At 51.2% G+C, this 22,312-nt stretch overlaps 1 protein-coding gene across 1 annotated transcript in view; it reads right to left on the bottom strand.

Annotated features, from left to right (window-relative positions):
• Nucleotides 1–21,917, bottom strand: part of SYNPO (synaptopodin) — a 57,219-nt gene extending 35,302 nt beyond the window's left edge. Inside the window, exons 1-2 of the mRNA XM_043913303.1 lie at nt 21,784–21,917; nt 2,406–3,060 (exon numbers count right to left, since the gene is read on the bottom strand). Coding sequence (XP_043769238.1) covers nt 2,406–2,802 — 397 coding nt within the window. The 5' untranslated portion in view covers nt 2,803–3,060; nt 21,784–21,917. The remainder of the gene's footprint in view (nt 1–2,405; nt 3,061–21,783) is intronic.
• Nucleotides 21,918–22,312: the final 395 nt, after the last annotated feature.

The raw sequence follows: 22,312 nt of genomic DNA, 5'->3' as shown, positions 1-22,312 counted from the left end.
TACTTAAAACTTTCAGGGAGCACTCAAGAGAGGCAGGTATAATTGTGGAAGGATAGATGTGATTGTCTGAAGATGCTTATAATCCTTTGGCAGTAATGGGAGGAAGCTTTAAAAGGAAGCCCTAATCCACTAATAGCCTGGCAGCTCCACAGGCCTCTACCCTCCGGATCTCCAGGCAGAGAGAAGGGACTATGGCCACTCCCTTTCCCAAGGGAGCAGAAAGGCTAGTGTAGGCTCCAACCCAAGACCACCCGGGTTTCTGCTCTCTTGCAAGACCCAGCTTCCTTTCTGCCTCTACTTCTGAGAAGTCTTCCCTGCCCACTCCATCCTCCTGAGGTCACTCCTGCCTCTTCTGTCCTAGGAAATGTTCAGGACAGTACTAGATAACCATCTGGCTAGATGTTAAAGAGAGGAATGAACCAGACTGTGAGCAAGAAGAATAAGATAGTCTCAGCTCCAGTGCTGACTAGGACCTTGGGCTTAAGTCTCTGAGCCTCAATTACCTCGCCTGTACAATGGGGATAGTAAAACCTACTTAGAAAGGCTAGAGTAAGATCAACAAGAATGAGATACCATGAAGTGGACCAGCTCCATGTGAAAAGCCAATAGGACCCATTAATGGTTGTCTCTCCTTACACGTTCTCTTCCCTTCCAAGGTGTCAGCAGACAATTCTCTCCCTAGCATTCTCCCATATAGATCCAGAACACAGTGGTAGCCAAGAACAAAGTCCTCATGCAAAACACTGCGGCTGAATTATGGCCTTGGAGCTTGCTAGCTGTGAGTCTTGGATGAGTTACTTATAGTCTCTGGCCCTCAGTCTTCTCATCTGTATGATGGAGATAGTAACGGTATGTCCCTTAGGGAATTGTTATGTGATTAAATGAAGTGATACCTGTGAAGCTCTTAGCACAGTGGAATTGGCACATAGGGCTCAACAGATAATAGCTATTGTGTTGTTGAGCTGATGATTATCGTTTTAGTTGCTATCAACATCCCTTACATGCTTATCTGAATTACCCTGCAACCTCATGATAGTTCTGTGAGGTAGATAGGGCTCATGTTCTTATTTTCATAGATGAAGAAACTAGGAAAGGATTTGAGGGGATCCAGAACTGCCACCCATGTCTCCTGACCGTAGCCATGGTCTGTGAGAGGGGAGGGAGCAGATCCTGGCGCTCCCAGCTCTAGGGGACCTGAAGGTCTGTCTCCAAGTTCAAGGTTGCTGGATGCTCCTGGGACCCTCCGCCCTTCCTGTCCTAGATGCATCTAAGTCCCCTCCTCTGTTGTAAGTCCCCTTGTCCCTGCTCCCTGTTGTAACCAGAGCCTGGGGGAACAGAGAATAGGAAATGGTGGCCGTGGGGGTTGATCAGACCCTGGAGAGAATTATTTCAGAAAAGAGAGTGGGCGGGAGGCTGGTGAGATGCCAGGTTGGGTGTCAGCAACGCCTGCACAGAAATGAAGTGCTCCTTCAGTTTCCTGACGCACAAGCCCTCCCAGGCCTGGGTCCCCCACATGCCCTGCGCCCCGGGGATCTGCTGGCAGCATCTCATGCCTGAGCGAGCATGGCTGGGCTCACATCCTCCCCATCTGGACCCACTTCAGTGTTTCCATGGGCCTGGCAGTGGAGGTGATTCAGTGTGGGTTTCCCTGTCCCGCCCTGCTCAGCTGTCTCCTGCCACCATAGGAAATTGATCATCCTTCCTTCCTTCCTTCATGCTATGTTCACCAAGCTCTCCCCTACACACTGTCTTTGGGTCCTCACTGCAGTCCCCATGACATGCCTCTGTCACCCCTAACAGATGGAAAACTGAGGCCCGGATGAGGAATACGGGCTCAACTCAACCACCAACAGGCTGACTAGGAGCTCTCTCTTCCTCACTTTGGGCCTCAGTTTCCCACCTGTAAAATCAGGAGGTCTGTTTAGAGCAGAGGCTCAGTCTCTACCTCAGAAGCTCCATGAGGGCAGGGGCCATGCCTGTGTGGCCCAGCACTGCGTCCCCAGCCCCCTCAACTAGCGGGCACTCAGCGTGTTCAGCGAGATGGTCCCACCCCATCAGGTGTTCCCACTCCAAGGTCATTTGTTACCACGAACCATTAACAGGCAGACAAGAGTGAGCCATGGGCTTTTTTTAACTAAGCACGATAACGCGGCTTTCTCTTGCTGCCTTCTCACGTGCCATCTCTGGCAGAGCCAAGGGTGCACTTAAATGTGGTCCAGCTGGAATGACACAGACAGCACAGCCTCCCCTGTGTCTCCATGGCTGTTAGTCTGTGCAGGCCCAGGGCACTCGGATGGACTCTCGTGTACCATGGGAAAATATGGCCAGAGGTGTGTGTACATGTTGAGCGCCTGTGGGATCCTCCCTGACTCTGGCAGTTCAGGGGAAAAGGGCCATGAGCTTACCTGGTTTCTGGGCAACCCTGGGCCCCGGGCTGGGGCTGAGGCTGGCTGTCATCACCTGCCGGACCTTCATGGTGTCCCCGTCCTGACTGGTTCTGTTGTCGAGCTGGGAAACCCCTCGTGCCTCCCTGGAGCAGCTGGGTGGCCGGGTGCCCAGGGCTCTGGGAAGCTGTGGTGCCCCTTGGGTGGCTCTGCAGACCTTGTCCCCACTCCTGCTGGCCACTCGGTCTTCCTCCAAGTCTGTGAGCCCCACCTCTCCCTGCAGGCCCTCCTCACCGCCGCTCTCCTCGGCCTCCAAGGCCAGACACCTGTAGCTGCCATCAGGGATCCCAAAGGCGCAGGGGGTAGACCTGCCTTCACTGGGTGCCGGGGGTAGGGGTGGGAGGTGGGGGCCCAGCATGTTTCAGCCTCTCCTCACGGACACAAAGAAGCTGTCGCCCGTACTGGGGCTGGGGCCAGAGGCGCCTGAGTGATTGTTGGTGTCTGATCTTCTTGGGGCCTTCTCTGGCTCTCGACTGCCCTTCCTTCCTCAGCCAACTCACAGAGCTGGAAGGGGATCCAATTGCAAGCCTTCCTGGGCTGGGGGGATGGTGGACCCCCAAGGCTTCCTTCTTAACCCGTCTCTTGTCTGTGAGGCCTCCCCTTCAAGATGATCTATCTGCAAAGCAAGAAAAGAAACAGTGCATGAGTTGGTTCTCTGGGTGTTACAGGCTGAATTTCTGAGTCCACTTTAGGGGGACCCTGAGAACTGACTGGGATTTGGGTCTCGTGTCTGCAGGAAAGTCCCAAGCTTTAGTCATTCGACATCCCCTATTTCTGCTATATCCTTATGCCACCTGACACTTTATTTGCTTATTATCGTCCCATAAATCAACTTTAAGTGACTTCTATTATTTTAGACTTATCTTAAGCAATAATTGCAGAAAACCACAAGTATGTTGTGCTAAGTCATTTCCCCCCTTAATACACATTAAATAAATATCTAGTTATTTAAAAATATTTATTTGGGCACCTCCTAGAAAAAATTCTCTCATATGGCCCAAAGGTACATGTGCCACAGGAATCATAGGAATGCTGGTGCAGAGAGTACAGACTAGGGGCACAACCCCTGGAGGAGGCTCTGCACCAAGGGAGGTGGTGCAGTGATTTGCCCAGGCTTTGAGCTAGAATCCCACCTGTGTGGTGGGCAACAAGTCACATGACCTTGTGACCCTCCGCATCCCCATCTGTAAAACAGGAACTGTAATATTTCCATCTCAGTGTTGCAATGAGGATTAAGTGAGAAAATGTGTTGCAGAGGGTTTAAGACAGTTTCAGAGTCATAACTTAATACATATCAACTATTCTTTTCATTCCACACACACAAAAATTTGAGCTCCTATTTACATTATAGACATCATAAAAAGTCTTGGAGATCCAATGGGGATAAAGAAGATATGGTACTCTGACTCATGAAGCTGTGGATGGGGGAGCTGTGGATGACAACAGGGCCAATAATAATAACAGTATGATCATTTAGAAATGTTAAAAATGAGAATAATCCAGGAGAGAGGGGATGGAGGCTTCCTATAGGGATGCAACGAGGAGATGGATGGGAGAGAAACTTGGGCGGAAGAATTGGCTGGGCTGGGAGGCAGATGGAGAGTAGGTGTGGAGGAAGAGGGAGGAGGCTAGGATGCAGCCCAGTTCGTCACTCTGGTGACAGCGTGATTTCGTTAATAGAGAGGAATAAATGGGAAGGAGCAGGTGTTCAGGGGAGCAGGGAAATGTATTCAGTTTGGGATTTCCGGGGGAGATGCACACGGTCAGCTCCACACAGAGGCCTGAAGAGCAGGGGAGAGTTCCAGTTTGGGGACAAGAATTTGAAAATCACTTGTGGAGGCTTGTAGACAAGAATGTGAAAATCACTTGTGGAGGTCCTGGGCAGGGGTGGGCCAGATGGCCCAGGATAGGCAGGTAGAGCTTACGACAGGGTCGATGACCAGTTGCATTGGGAGGAAACCTTGAAGTTTACAGATAATGGCTACCAGATCTCATATTCCATCACTGCTTAGCTGTGTGAACTTGGAAGAACCTGAACTCACTACAACTCTCTTATCCTACTGCAAAACAGGGAGGGGAGAATCCTTGCAGTCCCATGGATGGTAAGAATCCTGAGCGTTGTGAAAGACTGTGGACACTGGCAACATCAGAGCCTGGGCTGACCTCTGCTGCTGCAGTGCCTGGAGGCCACACCCTTGTCCACCGGCAGGGCCAGGCATCCCCCACCTCAGCAGGCTGGGTCAAGGCCTTGGCTTCTGACTGGAGCTGTGCTGGCAGAGTGTGGTAGACCAGAGAAAAGATAAGCATGTTCCCAGGTGCCACGGCACACCAGTGCCAACCAGGGGGAGCCAACAGGCACCTCGGTCAGAAAGATAAGAGACACCTGTTACAGCAGCCTCAGTGGCGGGGAAATCAGTACAGAGGAGCCAACCTTCTGCTCGGAGGAGAATGGGCACTCACGATATTAAACACCTACCCTATCCCACGCTGGGTTATTCACTTAGGTTATCGAAAGAGATCCTCAGAACAACCCTGTGAGGGAGGTACTGTTTTTATTATCCCATTTCAGAGGTGAGGAAATTGAGGATCAGAGAGGCCAAGTGACTTCCAGCCTAAGTCACACAGCTAGCAACCGGTAACGCTAGTCTCTGAACCTAGATCTGGCACCTTGACTGTGATGGACGCAGATGATAGAGTCTCCAGAGTCTCATTTGTCTCCAAATTCCTTCTCACTCACCAGCTGCTGCCAGATTTATGCCACTACAGTTTCAAAGAATCTAGAATCTCATGCAGGGCCAGGAGAATTCTGAGACCTAACTGGCTGTGTGACCTTGGGCTGGTGCCTTCTTGCCCTCTGGAGTCATTTTGCCCAAAGGCACCATGGCGGGCTTAAGCCAGATGATGCCGGAGAGTCCATCCAACCCCGGCATCGTGGGATGCCATGATTCTAAGCCTTTGGCTCTCCCCACCACCACTGCCATCGCCCCACCAGAGAGCGAGCCAGATGGCAGGAGGCAGGAGTAGGTGTGGAGGGGGGGCAGGGCTCCCTCTGACGCCCCACGGGGCCTCGCCTCACTCTATGCCTGCTTCTGTTTTGCTCTATTTGACGGTGGCCACGGTTTCCAGGAAAGAAAAGAGAGGCGGAAAAGTTAACTTTCCGCCACCCACACAAATATTTTTGGCCGGCGTTGTCTTCACACTGCCAAGATGGGAGGGAGGGGTTGGCAGGAGCACTCCAATTCAAGTCTCCCTCCTAAGGAGGGAAGACTCCCAACCCAGCTGGGGGGTCTGGGCAGGCCCCGTGTGGGCCCAAGCCCTGGAACACCCACCCTACTTGGGAGCCTGGGGCCGGGGCAGGGTGTCAGGACCCAGAACAATAATGGCAGCCACCACGTACTGACTATCTGCTGGTGCTCGGCCAGGGCTTTGACCTGACGCTCCTGTGGGTCAGCCGCGCGAGTGCTGTCTACAGGGAGGACACTGAGGCACGTAGAAGTACCTTCAGCATCCAGAGTCACAGGGCGGTGAGTGGCGGAGCTGCTGGGCCCCCTGCTCTTACTCATATATCAGACTCGTTCGCAATGCCCCACAGGGCCCCTGAGGCTGTGCTCAGACTTAGCACACCGTCGGTGTGGGCTCCACCACAGGCAGGAGTGAGCCCGCTCCCGTCTCAGCAGACACGAGGGGAGGTCCTCTAATATCAGCTTCCCTAAAAGCCACAGCCCTGCTCTGGCTGCAGGCCGAGGTTCTAGGCCATCCAGTCTTAGCACAGAGCTGACAGTCCTGCATACCCACAGTGCTCACCTCAGAGAGGGGGGCTCTGAGGAGCCCAGAACAGGGAAGGGATCACCCAGGTTGTAGAGAAAGTTTAGATGCAGGCCTGGTGCTAGAGCCCAGGTGTCAAGTCACCTGCTTCCAGCCCCTCACGTAACCCCTGCTGCCTCCTGAGTGGTCCCATCCTCCCTCCCCTGACCTCCCATGAGTGCAAGCAGGGCCCCCAGGACTGGAAGCCTAGCTGAGCATCAGATCTCTACAGCCCTTGTCCGAGGCTGTAGAGGGTCTGCTGTTGGGATCTCCACGGGCTCCTTCTGTGGCTGGCACCTGCCGTGAGTGGGCCCAGGGAACATGGCCTTGGAGCCTCAAGTCCTTTCTGCTGTTCCTTGTGTCATGGGGGAAGGGCACTGGCTTTGGAATCAGATCTGGGTTTGAATTCTGTCTCCTCCATTCGTTGGCTGCCTGACTCTTTGTGAGCTTTGGTTTCCCCTTCTGAAAAACAGATTAAAACACGGCCAGCTGGAGAAGGAAATGGCAACCCACTCCACTAATCTTGCCTGGAAAACCCCATGGACAGAGGAGCCTGGCAGGCTACAGTCCGTGGGATCACAAGAGTCAGACACGACTTAGCGACTAAACCATCCACCACTACAAAGTGAATATATGCCTAAAGATAATGCGTGAAAAGGATATTTGCCATATACTAGCTAGTTTTTTGGTGGGAGGGTGTGAGTCAAGGAAGACTTGGGGTTATTTTTTCATCAACTTCCATTTTATACTTATTTATAATGGCCATTATTTTTACTAATACTGTAAAACTATGAAAATGAATAAAATACTAAAAGTTTCATATAGCCAAAAAAAAAAAAAAAAAAAAAAAAAAAAAAAAAAAAAAAAAAAAAAAAAAAAAAACACGGCCAGCATCCCAGGGTTGTTGGGGGAAATACAGGCTCCTCCTTCACTCGGCAGTGGATGAGGGACCAGGGCAGTGTGCTGCTCACCTGTGGGGCTCTAGGGATGCTTGGCTCACAGGCTGGGTGAATGGAAAGCCCAGTCTGGCCCCTCTGACTCTCCATCATCTGCAGGGCCCCCAGCCTGCTTTTGCAGCTGCAGAGGAAGTAAACGGAGTGCGGGGATGCAGAGGGTCAGGGCTTAAGTGGATGCATTGCAGGCTCAGGCCTGGGGTTCTACTTTTGACTTTCCCTCTGACTTACTGAGTCAATGCTGGGGAAATCACAGGATCTGGTTTTGTAAGGAAGAGATTAGAGGAGGCAGAAAGGGGAGAAGGAGTCTAGGAAGATTAAACTCTTATTCCTCTGAAAGACTTCATCCTTGGCCTCCCCATCTGCAGACTCTCCCTGTCTCCATCCATCCTCTGTAGGATCTGGTCCATTCTTCTAAAGCACATCTCTGAGTGTGCTGCTTACACACTCAGGAACCTTCCGTGGCTCCCCATTGATCATGGGATAAAGAAAAGTTGCAAACAAAGGGAAATGCAGATTCAAAGGCAGGTCTCATGATTCTTGGCTGAGGGGAAGAAAGGAGGGCTTCCTGGGGATGAAGGATGATGTTTTAGTTGAATTTGACGGACTTTGGCAGGAAGTGCTTGGCATTCTGATGAACGGAGATTACTCCGTCCATCAAGACCCAGTGAAGGCCAGAAAGCAGGACCATTTGAGGATGAACCTGGAGAACCACAGGGGCCTGGATAGGTAGAGGCTAAGGCATGTGTGGCAGGGCCAAGGGAGGTGAGCGAACATGGTCAAACTGTGACAGACTTCAGTTGTCTGGACTCTTTCCCTGTCTTGAGAGGTGACAGAGAGGGTAGCCCTGTCGGGCTTGGGGGAGCCAGTGCAAGGCCCTGTTCTGGGGGTGGAACTGGAGGCAGCAAGGCCAGAGCAGAAGGTGGAGGCTGGAACTAGAGCTGGCATGCAGGCATCCCTGTGAGAGCAGCATCTTGGAAGAACTTCCTCCGCACCTGGCACAGGGCCAGGCACATAATAACAATGACAAGGATGATAGCTGCAGTTTATGAAGTGTTTACTACGTCAGGTGCTATTCCAGACACTTGGTGTGCGTTAACTCATGTTACCCTCATCACAGCCCTGTAAGGAAGATGCTATTATTATCCCCATCTTGCAGATAAGGAAATTGAACTTACGTGACTGGCCAAGCTCACGCAGCTAGTGAGTGACTGAGTCAGGGGTCATATCCTGATAGTCTAGCTCCAAATATCACTCATATCCATAGAATGTGCTGCCTTAATGGTTAAAGTAATTACTAAACAAACAGATGAATGAGAAGGAAGGATGGGAGGAGGAGAAGGAAAAGACTATCTCTAATGCCTGGTACATAGCCTGGTACACAGGAATCACTCAATAAATATTTATCAAGTGGAATAATGAGTGTGACTGAGGTACTAACTGTATAGCCTAGGGATGAAAATAGAGTCACCCTGGGGAAAGGGGTAATCCAGTACTGATCCAGATGGCTCAGGGTGCACCTACCTGTCCCATCCATCTGACAGCACCTCACATCAGGGCTGAGGTGGGGGTTACTGTCTGGACTGTCCAGAGCTGAGTTCTCTCTGCCACTAGGAGGAGAGCTGTTGTGGTCCTCGGGTGTCTGAGTTGAGAGTATGATCCTGCCTTAGTGCTTCTTTCTCCAGGAGGGGGTAGGAGGCAAGGTAGGAGTGGGGTCTCTTCCCCATGACTCCAAATGGAGAATCTCAAACCCCTCCAGCCTCCAGAACTGGTGAGATTGAGGAAGCCCACCAATTAAAATTATCTTGCTCTGTGTTCTGGAAGGGTAACTTCCTTTCAATGAGCCTCAGTTTTCCCACAGAAAAAGGCAGACTGGTTGGTGGGGATGGTAGTATGCAAGGTTCACGGTGTCCCCAAATCCTCACTGGAGGTGCCCTCTCCAGGCATTGTCCAGTGGGTAGAGTCAGTCCCAAAGAGATGTGCAAATGTGACCCCATGTTACTGACCTGTCCCTTCAGACCTGTGGGACAGGCTGACCAATCATGGCCTCCCTTCTTCCTGTCTTGACCTGCAGCCCTCACCTCTCTGGCTGCCCAGCCTGCTCTGACTGCTCTTCCTTTCTCCCCATTTCCCTCCTCCCTGGGTTCCCATCCTACTCCTGGGACATGAGGAGCCAGTGTTGGATGAGCATCCTGTGGGAGAGCTCCAGAAGCATCAGGAAACCGTCCCTTGACAAGAGGTGGCTGTGGGGGGCTGGGAAGAACTCCTGAGCCAGATGCACTGGGTGGTCTCAGGAGAGAGGAGTGTCAGCCAGCCCCAGTGAAGCCCCATGGTAGCTGGGTAATTGGGGGCCAGCCACTCTGAACTGGAACTGAATTCCAGTTGCCCTCTTGTAGGATGGAGACGCATGCAGTTGCTTACTCATTCATTCTTTTGACACGTATTTACTGAACGCCTGCTCTGTGCCATCCACTATTTTAAGTCCTGGCAGTACACAGTGAACAAAAGAGAGAGAGAGAAAAAAAAAATAGCACCCTGCCTGCGTGAAGCCCACATGTTAGTTGGGATTGACGAAAAATAAATAAATATGTCAAAGGGTGATAAGTATGATGGAAAAATAATTAAGCAGAAAAGGAAACTGGAGAGTGTGTGTATCATTAGGACAGAAAAAACAGTGGCATTAATATGATGCTGTCTTGGAACTTCCCTGGCAGTCCAGTGGTCAAGACTGCGGTTCCATTGCAGAGTGCATGGCTTTGATCCCTGGTTGGGAAACGAAGATACCACATACCGTGGCAGTGTGGCAAAAATATACATATGTAGTGCCATCATATATATGTATAGACACACACAAACACATATAGTGCTGTCTTCTGTTTATATGGCATATATATTTCAAGTTTACTGTGTTTTGAACTGGACTGCCAGGGAAGTCCCTCAAGTTCCCTATTATGTTGAATTCTCATATGCAATTAAAAATATATAAAATCCATATTAGATGGCAAACTCAGGAACACAAATCCTGCAAGCCCCTGAGACATGTCTTATGCTAACATTCTGATTATTCAACCATTCACCACTTTAGAACCTTCATGTCCTGCTAAAAACCTGTCTACAATTTAGGACTGAGTATTTTTATGGTCCAGTATATAAAAATGTGATTTCACATATTAGCTTGTTTCTTTGAGAAAATTCTTTCCCAACTACATTAAGTGGATAGAGGGTCTCCTGTATGTGAAAACATGTTATCCCATGATTTTGAGGATAATAATAAGGATATCCTATGGCTGTGGTGAGGATTAAATAAGTTAATGTGCATAGATGCTTGTGAAGAGGCAGCTGCTGTCATTATAATTGTTGAGTTTGTTAAGGAGTGACAGGATATAATTAGAACAAGGGCCATATTTAACTGAACACTGTGTGCTGGGCACCATCCAGGTATATGATATCAAGTATGATCTTGTTTATTCCCCACAACAACTTTATAAAATAGGTACCTACTACTATTCCCATTTAACAGATGGGGAAACAGAGACTGAGAGAGGATAATCTCTTTTCATGGTCCCAGAGCAGGAGAAAAACCAAGCTGGTACCTGAAAGTTACCTGGCACGGTCATTGATGGGGGAAGGTCCCCCAGGGTTCGAGGAGAGCCATTTTGTACAAAGCAAAAATCTCTTCATAATGGGTCTGGTTCTGTCATGCCCTCTGCACCCCTGGACGCATCCCTTCACTCCTGGGCTTCAGTGACCCCCAGCCACACACAGGGCTGGCTTGGCATCTCCAAGCGCCCTTCCAGCTCTGAATTGCCCGTGCGTCCTAGTACCCAGGATACTGGGGGCTTGAGTCCATTCCATCGGACACACCAAATCCAGGCTGCTCACCAAGTCAGCCAAGTTCTCTGTGCGTCACGTCTATTTCTGCCCTGCTGGGTTTATAAATATGTGGCCTGGGAACTAGCTTCAGTGGAACTGGAGAGACTGAAGTCATGGCTATAAATACAGGGCAAGGCTGGCTGGGGTTGGGCAGGGGGTACGACAGAGCCAATGCCAGCCTGGAAAGTCACACCCCGGGGGTCCTGTGGGCAGTCCAGTCTCCTCCTGGACACACAAGAAGATCGAGGCCCAGAGGGGCAAGGACGTGCCTATGGCCACACGGACAGTGAGGTCAGCAGTGGGCCTGGCCCACAAGGCTCCTTCCTGATTCTGAGAAGAGGCTGCTCTTTACACATTCTACTCTGCCCAGGATCACAAGTCCTCACCCTGCCTTGGGGCTCACCTAGTTTAACAAGAGCAAGATATTATCATTTAAGTTCATAAAATAAATCTCTACTTTTGATAAGATACTGCTTTTTATGTGTTGGAAATATTGGGGCTTTCCAATATTTCATTTGAGGAAGTGTTCTATGACTAAAAATTCAGCAAATTACTACCATATCTACCTCCCACTCAACAGGACTCCCGTTTCACCATGCGCCTGGGCCCAGCCACATGCTGGAGCCCAGCATACTGACGCACAGGTCAGTTGTGGGAAGCACTTCCCAACTCTGCTCAGTGACATCGCTTTGATAGCTTGAAGTGAGCTGTGGTGGGAGTCATTACACCGCGGATATAGGCAGATGCTACGAATCAGGGCTTTTTTCCCTCTAGAGTAGTTGTTGTTCAATCTCTAAGTTGTGTCCCACTCTTTGTGACTCCATGGACTGCAGCACACCTGGCTTCCTTGTCCTTCACTGTCTCCCTGAGTTTGATCAAACTCATGCCCATTGAGTTGGTGATGCCATTCAAACATCTCATCCTCTGTCGCCCCCTTCTCCTGCTGCCCTCCATCTTTACCAGCATCAGGGTCTTTTCTAGTGAGTCGGCTCTTCACATCAGGTGGCCAAAGTATTGGAGCTTCAGCATCAGTCCTTCCAATGAGTATTCAGGGTTAATTTCCTTTAGGATTGACTGGATTGATCTCCTTGCTGTCCCAGAGACTCTCAGGAGTCTTTTCCAACACCATAGTTCAAAAGCATCAGTTCTTCAGTGCTCAGCTTTCTTTATGGTCCAACTCTCACATCCATACATGACTATTGGAAAAACCATAGTTTTGACTATACAGACCTTTGTAGGCAAAGTAATGTCTCTGCTTTTTAATACACTGTCTAGGTTGGTCATAACTTTTCTTTCAAGAAGCAAGTGTCTTTTAATTTCATGGCTGCAGTCACTGTCCGCAGTGATTTTTGTTAAACATTTAACTGCACGCCACTGGCTAAGACTATTGCTAGTAAACCCCTACTCATGCCTGTTTGCTGGCTGTCTGAACTTGGGCTGGTTATTTTACCTCTGTGAGCCTCTGTGTTTCCATCTGTAAAGTAGACACTATAACCACACCTGCACCCTAGCTACTGTGAGAATTAGATGAGCTTGTGCCCCAAAGTGTTTCCAAACGTGTCTGCTTGATAGATCCCCCTAAGATCTTTTACACATTTCAGAGCCCTGGCCACACCCTAGGCCAATTTGATCACAACCTTTGGGGCTTGGTAGGTTTTGAAATTTAGGTTTGGGAACCACTCTGCCAGCACTCAGCAGCTATCCAGGGACCTCAGAGGGATGGGGACCATGCTGACCCCTTATCTTTGTTCCATTTAACTCATGGAGTCTCATGAAAAAAAAAAAAAAAAAACAACCTAAAAAATGGTGGGGATTTGTTTGATTGTTTGTTCTGTGTAAAGGCCTAGTTTGCCTAAGACACACAGGAGGTGCTACAGAAGGTGTGGTCCTTCCAAGGACCCCAGAAGGAGGGGCCTTTGCGCTCTCCCTTCCAGATGTGAGCCTGGCCACCCCACACACCACAGCAGATGGACCACAGGCTTACAAACCCCAAGGAGGCCTCACTTCATGTGGTTCTCAGCTGGGGAGATGGAGAGACCTCAGCCTGGTTCTTCCCTCCCATCCTAGAGAGAATGAGGCTGGTTCTTCTCGACCTACAGGCCAAGGGCTCACACAGCTTGGCTTAGCCTGGGAGACATCAAGCTGCTGGCTGGAAGGGCTCACATTAAGAATAGAAACATCAGTGCTTATGCCAAGGGCTTGGGGCCCCAGCCCAGCTTCCCCCCGGACCATCACCAACAACAACCAATGATAAAAATAATCATCATAGTGCCTGACATTTATTGGCTGCTTCCTATGCACTAGGATCTAGCACAGCAAGCACTTTTAAAGGCAGTCTAGTATTCGACTGTGAGGTCCAATATGGTGGCTGCTAGCCACAAGGGCTGCTTAGCTTTTGAAATGTGATGAGTTCAAATTAAGCTGTACTCTAGTATTCACCAAATTTGCAAGACTTAGAACCCAAAGAAGAATGTAAAATGTCTCATGAATGACTTTTTTAGATTTATTACATGTTAAAATGATGCTATTTTGGATTCAAGTGGGTGTATTATTAAGATAAATTTCTCAGGTTCCTTTTTTCCCCGCCTGTTTCTTTTTACTTTTTTAGTGTGGCTTTTAGAAAATGTAACGTTATGTATGTGCTTACATTTATTTCAGTGGACAGCACTGGTATCAGGTTGGGAGGGCAGGCTCTCTAGGGCCACACTGCTGGGCTTTGAATTATATTCTGTGTTCTACCACTCATCAGCTGTGAGAACTTGGGCAAATTATACAATTCTCCATGCCTCGGTTTCCTCATCTGTCAAACTAGGATAATAATAGTACCTACCTCGTGTGGATTTAATGTGCCTGGCACAGCTCAGTAAAAATGAGCTGTCCGGGACTGCCTGACCCTGGGCTAATTGATACCCTTGGGTCATCTCGTATCTCATAGGTGCTGAGCTCCTGGTCACTGGTGGTAAACAAGCAGAGCCTGGAAACTCCTTGGCAGGCTGCTCTTGAGGGAGTCCCCAAGCTGAATGTGGGTAGGAGAGACACTGGTGAAAAGACCTTTGAAGATGATTCCCAGCACTGACACTGCATTGTGCTGCTCTCTGCCCCTTGCTTCCCTGGAGGAGGAAATGGCAACCCACTCCAGTATCCTTGCCTGAAAAATCTCATGGACAGAGGAGCCTGGTGGGCTACAGAGTCGCAGAGGGTCAGAGACGACTGAGCACACCCTCATGCCCCTTGCTTGATGCTCTCTGTTCACCCGCTCTTACTCACCATGTCCTCCTTTTCTTTCGTAAATCTTCACTCAACCCAATTGAATGTAACAAATGCTTTTAAGTGCCATGAAAAGCCAGCCCTGTGCAGGACACTGGGGATATCAGAGGGAGAGCAGATGTGGTTCCTGCCACTCAGGAGTCTAGTGTGGGCAGAAGGACATGAGATGGGGGTGTGAACAGCTATAATACAAGGTGGCAGGTGACAGGGGTCATGGGGGCCTCAATCTCTCTGAGCCTCAGTTTCCCCATCTGTAAAACGGGGCCAATGATAGCATGACCTTGTAGACACTGTTGTGAAGATGAAATGAGATGATGCAGGAGAAGCACTTTGCCCTGTGCCTGGCACGTGGACAGGTTCAGGAAGTGTTGGTTGTTACTCTGGCTCCACTGGGGCTGCATCATGTGAGTTTTGCTCCCCATTTATTTATTCAGCAAGCAGGGTTTTTTGATTTTTAATCTTTGGCTGTACCACAAGGCATAGGGAATCCTACTTCCCTGACCAGGGATCAAACCTGCTCCCCCTGAAGTAGAATTGCAGAGTCCTAAGCACTGGAACTGACAAGGAAGCCCCTGGCAAGCAGTTTTTAAACACACCCTATGAGCCTGGACTCCTGTCGGATCTGGGAGTACAGTGGGGGCTTGGATAGGTCGAGAGCAGGGCAGGGTGGCACAGGGAAGACAGACAGTAAGCCATCAGATGAAAAAATAAACCAAGTACTTTCAAAAACAAGAAGTGATCTGTAGATGACAGAGGGAGAAGGTTCACCCCCTACTCTAGTGCAGCTGCTGTTGCACCCCTAGGTGCCAGTGTAATGCCTGCACCTAGGGGGTGCTCAATAAATGCATGCCGAGCAGACCTCAAATGAGAGGCACTAGGGAGTGAGGGAAAGAGTGGACTTGGGAGCCTTCCCTGGGGAGAACCAGACTGTCGGTCCACCAATGACCTCGCAGGCTGGGGAGGCAGGAACCAGGGCTGGAGGTCTGGGTTCAAGCTGGGGTTATGATCTTCCACCTTGTCCGAGCCACTGACTTCATGAAAACCCTTTCTCCTCAGTTGCCTGCATTCACCCACCCCTCCTTAAAGGGAGGGGGTGGACAAGGTGCTGCCCAGGGGCTCCTCCCCCACTGTGGATGACCCTGTCTGAGACTCTGTCCTCATCCTGGTGGGCCGTGGGGCAGGGGTAGGAGTTGAGGCCCTGGAGAGACCAGGGGAGCAGGTGTGCTCAGGACTCCCTGGGGACCCCTTCCCTTCAGCACACCCTGTTGAAAGAGCGGGAGTCAGGAGACACTGATCTTGGCCTCTTTCACTCAGGCCTCCATCTTTGGCCTGTACATCTTCAATGTTAGAGGCCTCACTTTCCAGGCAACTCATTCATTCCATCTTTAGTGTCCCTTTTCTAGAGAGGTGAAATCTCCCCGCACTCTATCCTACTGAGCTTAACCCCATCCTCTGAGTGTTTTCTATTCTCTCCCTCAGGCTAAACTTCAATCCCTTCAACTATTTCATACAGAAAAGAATTTCTGACCCCTTCCATCCTGTTGACCCTCGTTTACTGTCAGCCTATCTGTCAGATTCTCAGAACTAACATGACCACAATAAACCAGGAAAATCAAACCAGCACAGATTATGGCAAGACCAGCACCTCCCTCATTCTGGGCATTCTACCTTTATTAATGCAGCCTAACAGGAGAAAGGAGCGGTAGAGGATGAATTGGTTAGATAGCATCACTGACTCTATGGACATGAATTTGAGCAAACTCCAAGAGATACTGGAGGACAGAGGAGCCTGGCAGGCTTTAGTTCATAGGGTCGCAGAGCCAGACATAACTTAGCAACTGAACAACATCAGATTAACTTCTTCCCCCTTTAACAGCTGTATCTCTGCAGGAATATATTGTCCATATGGTTCACAAAGATGTCACTATGCTGCTGTTATTTTTCTGCCACATCTCCCACACCCTGGACCTCTGCAGTTGGCATTTTGAGCCCAGTGGAGGACTCTGATATATGTATATATATTTTAGTTTGATTCTTGACTGAAAGGATTCTCAGTGAGTAGTAGAGCCAAGGTGAAAGAAAATAATAACCTCCCCATCACATACACACATGCAAAATGAAGTAAAATAATGGAAGGGAAACATGTTTTGTCAATAGGCATCCAGAGCTATCATTAAGGAAGCTCAGGCCACACTTGTTGAGGCAGTGGCTGGCTGGCTGAACTATGTGAGGGTGAAAGACACAGGATGGTAAGGCCTAGGAGGCAGACTGAGTCTCAGGGGTCAGGCAGGTGACTGAACGGAGCTGTGGCAGAGATGCTGGAAGAAGAGGCCTGAGGGCATGGAGCCTGAGTGTGATGTGAGAGTCTGTGTGATGTCGACCCCTGCCTCTCCTCTCTGCTAAGCCTTGCTCAGCACACACAGATATCCAGCCTTCCTGGGGCCTGCAGCATCACGTTGCCAGTCATGTGGTGTGGACCGCGGGGGTGAGAGTGCTGGTCTCAGGGCCTGGCACAGAGTCAGGGAGGGCACCATGTTCCGGGCCCCGCTGCCCCGAGCCCACTTTCCCATCTGCACACCAGGGCTAATTACAGTGCCTGCCTTGTGGAGTGGCTGTGAGGCTTAAACAAGTTTATCCAAGTAAGGAGCTTAGAGCTCGGGGTAAGTGCATGGGAGGTGTTACTGTAATTGCAGCGAGGGGCTGAGCTGTGTGTGTTGTGGGGTGAGAGGAGCGAGGTGGTTAAGCTGGAAGATGCTATGGAAACCCTCCATCCCCAGCACCCCCCCTCATTCTCAGAACTTCTGTGCCCTGCATATGTGCATGTGAATATGTGCCTTGTGTGTGTGTCTGTGAATATGTGTGTGTGTGTGTCTGTATGTATGGGTGTGTGTCTGTGAATGTGTGTGTGTGTGTGTGTCTGTATGTATGGGGGTGTGTGTGTGTGTCTGTACACACAAACATGTCTGTGTATGTGCATGTCTATATGCCTGGATATCTGTATCTGTGTATGTGTGCGTTTGTGCATGAGTGTGCACACACCCCGTGTGGCGGGGGTTGTTGGAGTCTGTCTGCAGAACGGCTGGGAGTGGCCCGGGAGGTGGCTCCGCCAGACCAAACAACCCGAGCGCTCGGAGCTCCAGGCTTTTCTCTGAGTCTGTTTGCTTTCTTTCTCTCCTTTCCGGTTCTCCTTCAACCGGTTCCCGCTTCCAGGGAGCAGAGCTGGAAGGAGGCCCTGGCAGGGTCGGCACGGGGCCTCCCCACCTCCCTCTCCCCGCAGGGTTTCCCACCCTCTCGCCTCCACCCCTCCAGTCCCTGCCTCGGCTCCACTTGGACCCCACACAGGCCCCTTTCCCTCTCGGAGCCTCACTTTTCCGTTTCCTCCTTTCTCTCGAGACCCTTCAGGTAGGAAGCCGCCCCACAGCCCTGCTGGCGGGGACAGGAGCCCTGCTGCTGCCCACCCTCCGCCCGGGGATGGATCAGAGCTCCAGGGGGTGGTGTGTGTGGCAGGTTCTGAAACCAGTCTGGGGAATGCCCTCCCCGGGCTGTGGGGCCTCTGGCCTTCCTACTCCTGGCGCCTTGGCCCTGACTGGGCATAAGTGGGACAACTTGAAGCAAAGATTTTGAGGGGCCTGGTCCCTGGGGTCAGCACAGGACCTGGCCTCAGGCCTCCAGGTTCCTACTCAGCTAGAGCAGTGTTCTCTGAGCACCTGTTGGCCTGTTTAATCGCCACAGCTGTCCCACAAGGTTGGTAGGTGTTATCCCTGGCCCAGTTTTACAGAGAGTGAAGGAAGGTGCTAGAAGATACAGAGCCGGGGAACCAGGCCTGGGGGAGCTCGTGCCCGTCCCTCATCACTGCTCACGCTCCGTGTCCCCTCCCCTCCATGAAGCGGCAATGCCATGCCCTCCCTAAGTCAGCAGTTATCCTCAGACCTGATACCTTTGAGATGCTATTTATTGAGTGCCAGATACAGTGTGTGCCAGGCCTTCTGTACCATCACCTCCTGACTCTTCATGACATCCCATTTTACAGATCAGGAAAGTCAAGCTGAGAGAGGTGCAGGGACCTGGCAACGTCCCACTGCTGTGGTAGAAGAGCTCAGGGTCCCCTGATCCCTTTCTTTTTTCCTAACCCAAGAGCAAAGTGCAGCTTTCTTTTGCCTCCTGTCAATATTATCAGTAGATCTGGGTTTGACAGCTATATGTGAATTGCTTTGTCACCGCTTCATACCCTATGTGCGGCAAACCCAGGAAAAACAAGATGAAATCTAAGGAAGTAGAGCTCTCCGGCATCCCTGTGGGTAGATAAGCTACAAGTTTAACTACAATCCTCTCCCTCTGTCCGAATCCATGGCTGAGTCCACCATTGGGAATATGTTTAAACACACAGTGGTCATATGAACAGTTTCATTTTCCAGATGAGAATGTTTCCTTAGGAAGAAGTTGCTCTTTAAGCCCATGTCCTCCCTGCTAATCAGGGCCACCTCCCACTCCCAGGCCAGGCTGATTTCTCTGTAACGATGCCCATAAAACTGTCCAGGTTTCCGTTTGCCCTTGGTCTTGGGCGTAGCTGCTGGTCATTCTCAAGGCCACTGAAAGTCACTTAGAATGTGATAAGGTCTGCAAGCAGGAACTTTGGCCATGATCCTCGCCAGCTGCTTCCCCAGGGTTTGAGATAGCTAGTTCAGCCCCCAAGGGAACCTGGGCCCAAGGAGTGTGGATGACTACATGTGGTCCATCCTTGCTCAGGGAGCTCCTCCACAAACTCACATGGTTTATCCCCCACCTTTCCTGGGAAAGCACTTCTGTAGAGGAACAAGGGGGCTTCTTCAGTGGCTCAGCAGTAAAGAATCCACCTGCATTGCAGGAGACACAGGAGATGTGGCTTCAGTCCCTGGGTTGGGAAGATCCCCTGGAAGAGGGCATGGTAACCCACTCCAGTATCCTTGCCTAGAAAAATCCCATGGACAGAGGAGCCTGGTGGGCTGTAGTCCATGGGGTTGCAAAGAGTCAGACATTACTGAAGTGGCTGAGTACATATGCATGCAGGCGTGCATGCAGAGGAACAAGAACCCTCTAGAGGTAGATGGATGTTGGTCCATCCCAGGGCAGAACTAGAAAATTATTTCAGCCTCTTGAGGTCAGTAGGAACACTAAGGCCCCGGACAGTCAGGGCACTTGCTCTGGGCTCCTTCCTCCACACCTGCTGCCTCCCCAAGAAGGGGCCATGCATTCATCCCTACAAGGATGCCATCCACTTCCATGAGCCCCCTGGATGCCCTCCTCCCACTGCAGGATGAGACAAGACAGGCAGTCTGAGGAGGTGAACTTCCTACATCAGGGCGGTGTGTGCTAGCCTAGAGGGCTGGTGATGAAACAGATCACCAGTGAAAATCCATGGAAAAGGAGGCATCAGTCATGAGTAACAATAGCAGCAACAGGGAGCCTTCCGGGGGCTGGGGGTGGAGATGAGGGAGTACATCCTCAGTGATACCAGCTCCAACCAGCCCAGCCTGGAGAGGTGACGGTGCCCTGCCATGGGAGGGGCTGCCCGCACCCGCACACCCTCCCAGCGCGCCTCTCCTGGGTTGGCACATAAAATGCAGCCAGATAGCCAGGGAGCTGGGGCTGAATGGCAGGAAAGGCTGAAGCTAGGGCGGCCCCTCGCCTGCCCACCCATCCTGACAATTCAATGCAAGGCTGAGGCCAGACAAAGCACTTGAAAATGTCAGTCAGGGAACAATCTCTTTCCCCAACTCCCTGCCTCTGACCTTGGGCACGCAGCCTCAACCTCAGATGGGCTGATCTTTTTCCCAGATCTGCCAATTCCATTCGTGGTCCCTTCCCACCCAACACAACACGACACGACACACACACATACTCTCTCCTCCCCGCCCCCTCACCCCCCCTTAAGGTAACAACTGAACTTTTTACTCCAATCACAGAATTTCAGGGCTGCTAATTTGTAGAGGCCAAAAAATGATCTACTTGGCAGATCACATTTTAGACCCTGGATAACCAGAACCCACACTCTCGTGAACATTGAAAATGGTAGAAACATAAAGAGAGCCTGTTGCCAAAATGAACAGGACCCCAAGGATCTCCTAGCAATCCTCAGTCTTCATTCATTTGGGTGGTTTATATTTTTCTTTAAATCCACTCCCTGGTTTGGATTTTATATATTTTCCCCTAATGTGGGGGGGGGGGTGGTATAAATAACACACAACCTTTGTTAAAATGAAAACTGGCGGTCCCCAGGGCACCATCTCCAAGTGGCCAATGCTGTGCACACCACACTCCAGGAAATACTACTTTGGTCTACACTTGCTATTGGGGGGATGGGGAAACTGAAGCCCAGAGTTAGGGGGAAGCCCATCTAACATCCAGAGCAAGGCAGTGGCAGGGTCACCCCCAGAACCCAGAGCCCAGCTCCCCCCAAGCCTTGCTCTTTTGGAAGAGAAAACTCAGGTCACAGGGCCCCCGGCAAGGGGTTGCCCCTATTTGTCACAGAATCTGGGTGCAGCTGTTCTCCAAGGAACCCTTGTCTCAGTCATCCCCTGACCCCTGCGGGTTGGGGCAGCCCCATTCTGTCCTCCTGGTGCCATGGGCAAGCTCTCCCCTATCTTGGCTTGGTTTCCTCACTTCCCAGGGCTACAGTGAAGATGCCAAGTTCCCGGAGACAAGCACTCTGAAAAAAAATGAAGGCGGATGAGGGAGAAGAGACTGTTGTCAGCCCTTTGCTCTATGCCTCAGCCTTTCTTTCTGGGAAATGGGTAGAGGTGGTGCAGGTGTGAGGGGACTGAGCTGGGCTGGAGACAAAAGGAAGGAGGATCGTGGCTCCAGAGGACAGCAGAGAGGGACCGCCACCAGCTCGGCCAGGGTGTCTCCTGACGTCCCTTGAGGACCATCCCAGGGGGCAGCCAACAGTGTCCCAGGCGCTGAGTGTTAGGAAGGAGTCTGCCTAGGGCTCAGGCCACAGGAGGCCACAGGGGAGACTCATTTGGTCCTGAGAGCAGACACCCCACCAACCTGCAGACATGCTTACGTACACACACACACTGCCCACCCACCCATGCAATGTGAACACACACACATCTCATGCATCACACACGCTCTTGTACACACGCAAATGACCCCGAACCTCCCTACCCCCAGCCATCCCTGGGCACACAGTGGGGGCCAGCCTGCATCTCTCCTCCCCCCAGTCCCCAGTCCCAGGCCTGGCGGCTTCTCTGTCCCGCTGCCTGGGAGACACATGTGGTTTCAGTTAGCAGCAGAGCGGGCATTTCCGTCCCAGACATCAGGGCCCTGCCAGGCCCTGGCCCCACAGGCGCCCACAAGAGGGGCCACCTTGGCCCCCACCCCTCCACTGGCCATCCCAGCGGCCCCAGAGGCCCCTCTCCCCAGGAAGACCCTGCTCTCGTCCTCCATGGTCTCCACCTCACCTGGAGCTGGATCCGCACCCTCTCTCTTGGGGACCGCTGTGCCCAGGCTCCAGCCACGGCTGCCCGCCTGCCTCCTCACTCAGCTCTGTCTCGAGCAGGCTGAGCGGGATGGGAGGAGGGCAGGGTGTCAGGGGGGCGGGCGGGAGGGAGGGGAGGGGGCGTGTGGAAATGAAACTTTAATAACAGAGCCCCTTTTGTTTCCGAGCATATGGGATATTTCATACATACTGAAGACATTAGCCGTCTATATTTTTAAGGGCTCGGGCTAAAGGATGAATAAATACAGCCCATATTCTCCTCGGCAAACACGCACAAGAAGAGCGCTGACTTCTGGAGCATTTCAAAACCCAAAGAAAAAACCCCTGGTGACACCGGACACTTAAAAGTAAATATGTTTCCCAAACCCCAGGCCCGCCTTGCCCCTTCTCACAGCCACCTGGGGGCCTCCCACTGCCCTCCTTCCACAGTCCACTCTGCAGCAAGAAAAGCAAGGCCCTGGGGTCCAGCTCCCATCTCAAGCCTCTTTCTC

The sequence above is a fragment of the Cervus elaphus genome, chromosome 9, assembly GCF_910594005.1.
Source record: "Cervus elaphus chromosome 9, mCerEla1.1, whole genome shotgun sequence".
NCBI lineage: Eukaryota > Metazoa > Chordata > Mammalia > Artiodactyla > Cervidae > Cervus > Cervus elaphus.
Note: the sequence above shows the minus strand (reverse complement) of the source record. Positions and strands in the feature narration are given on the sequence as shown.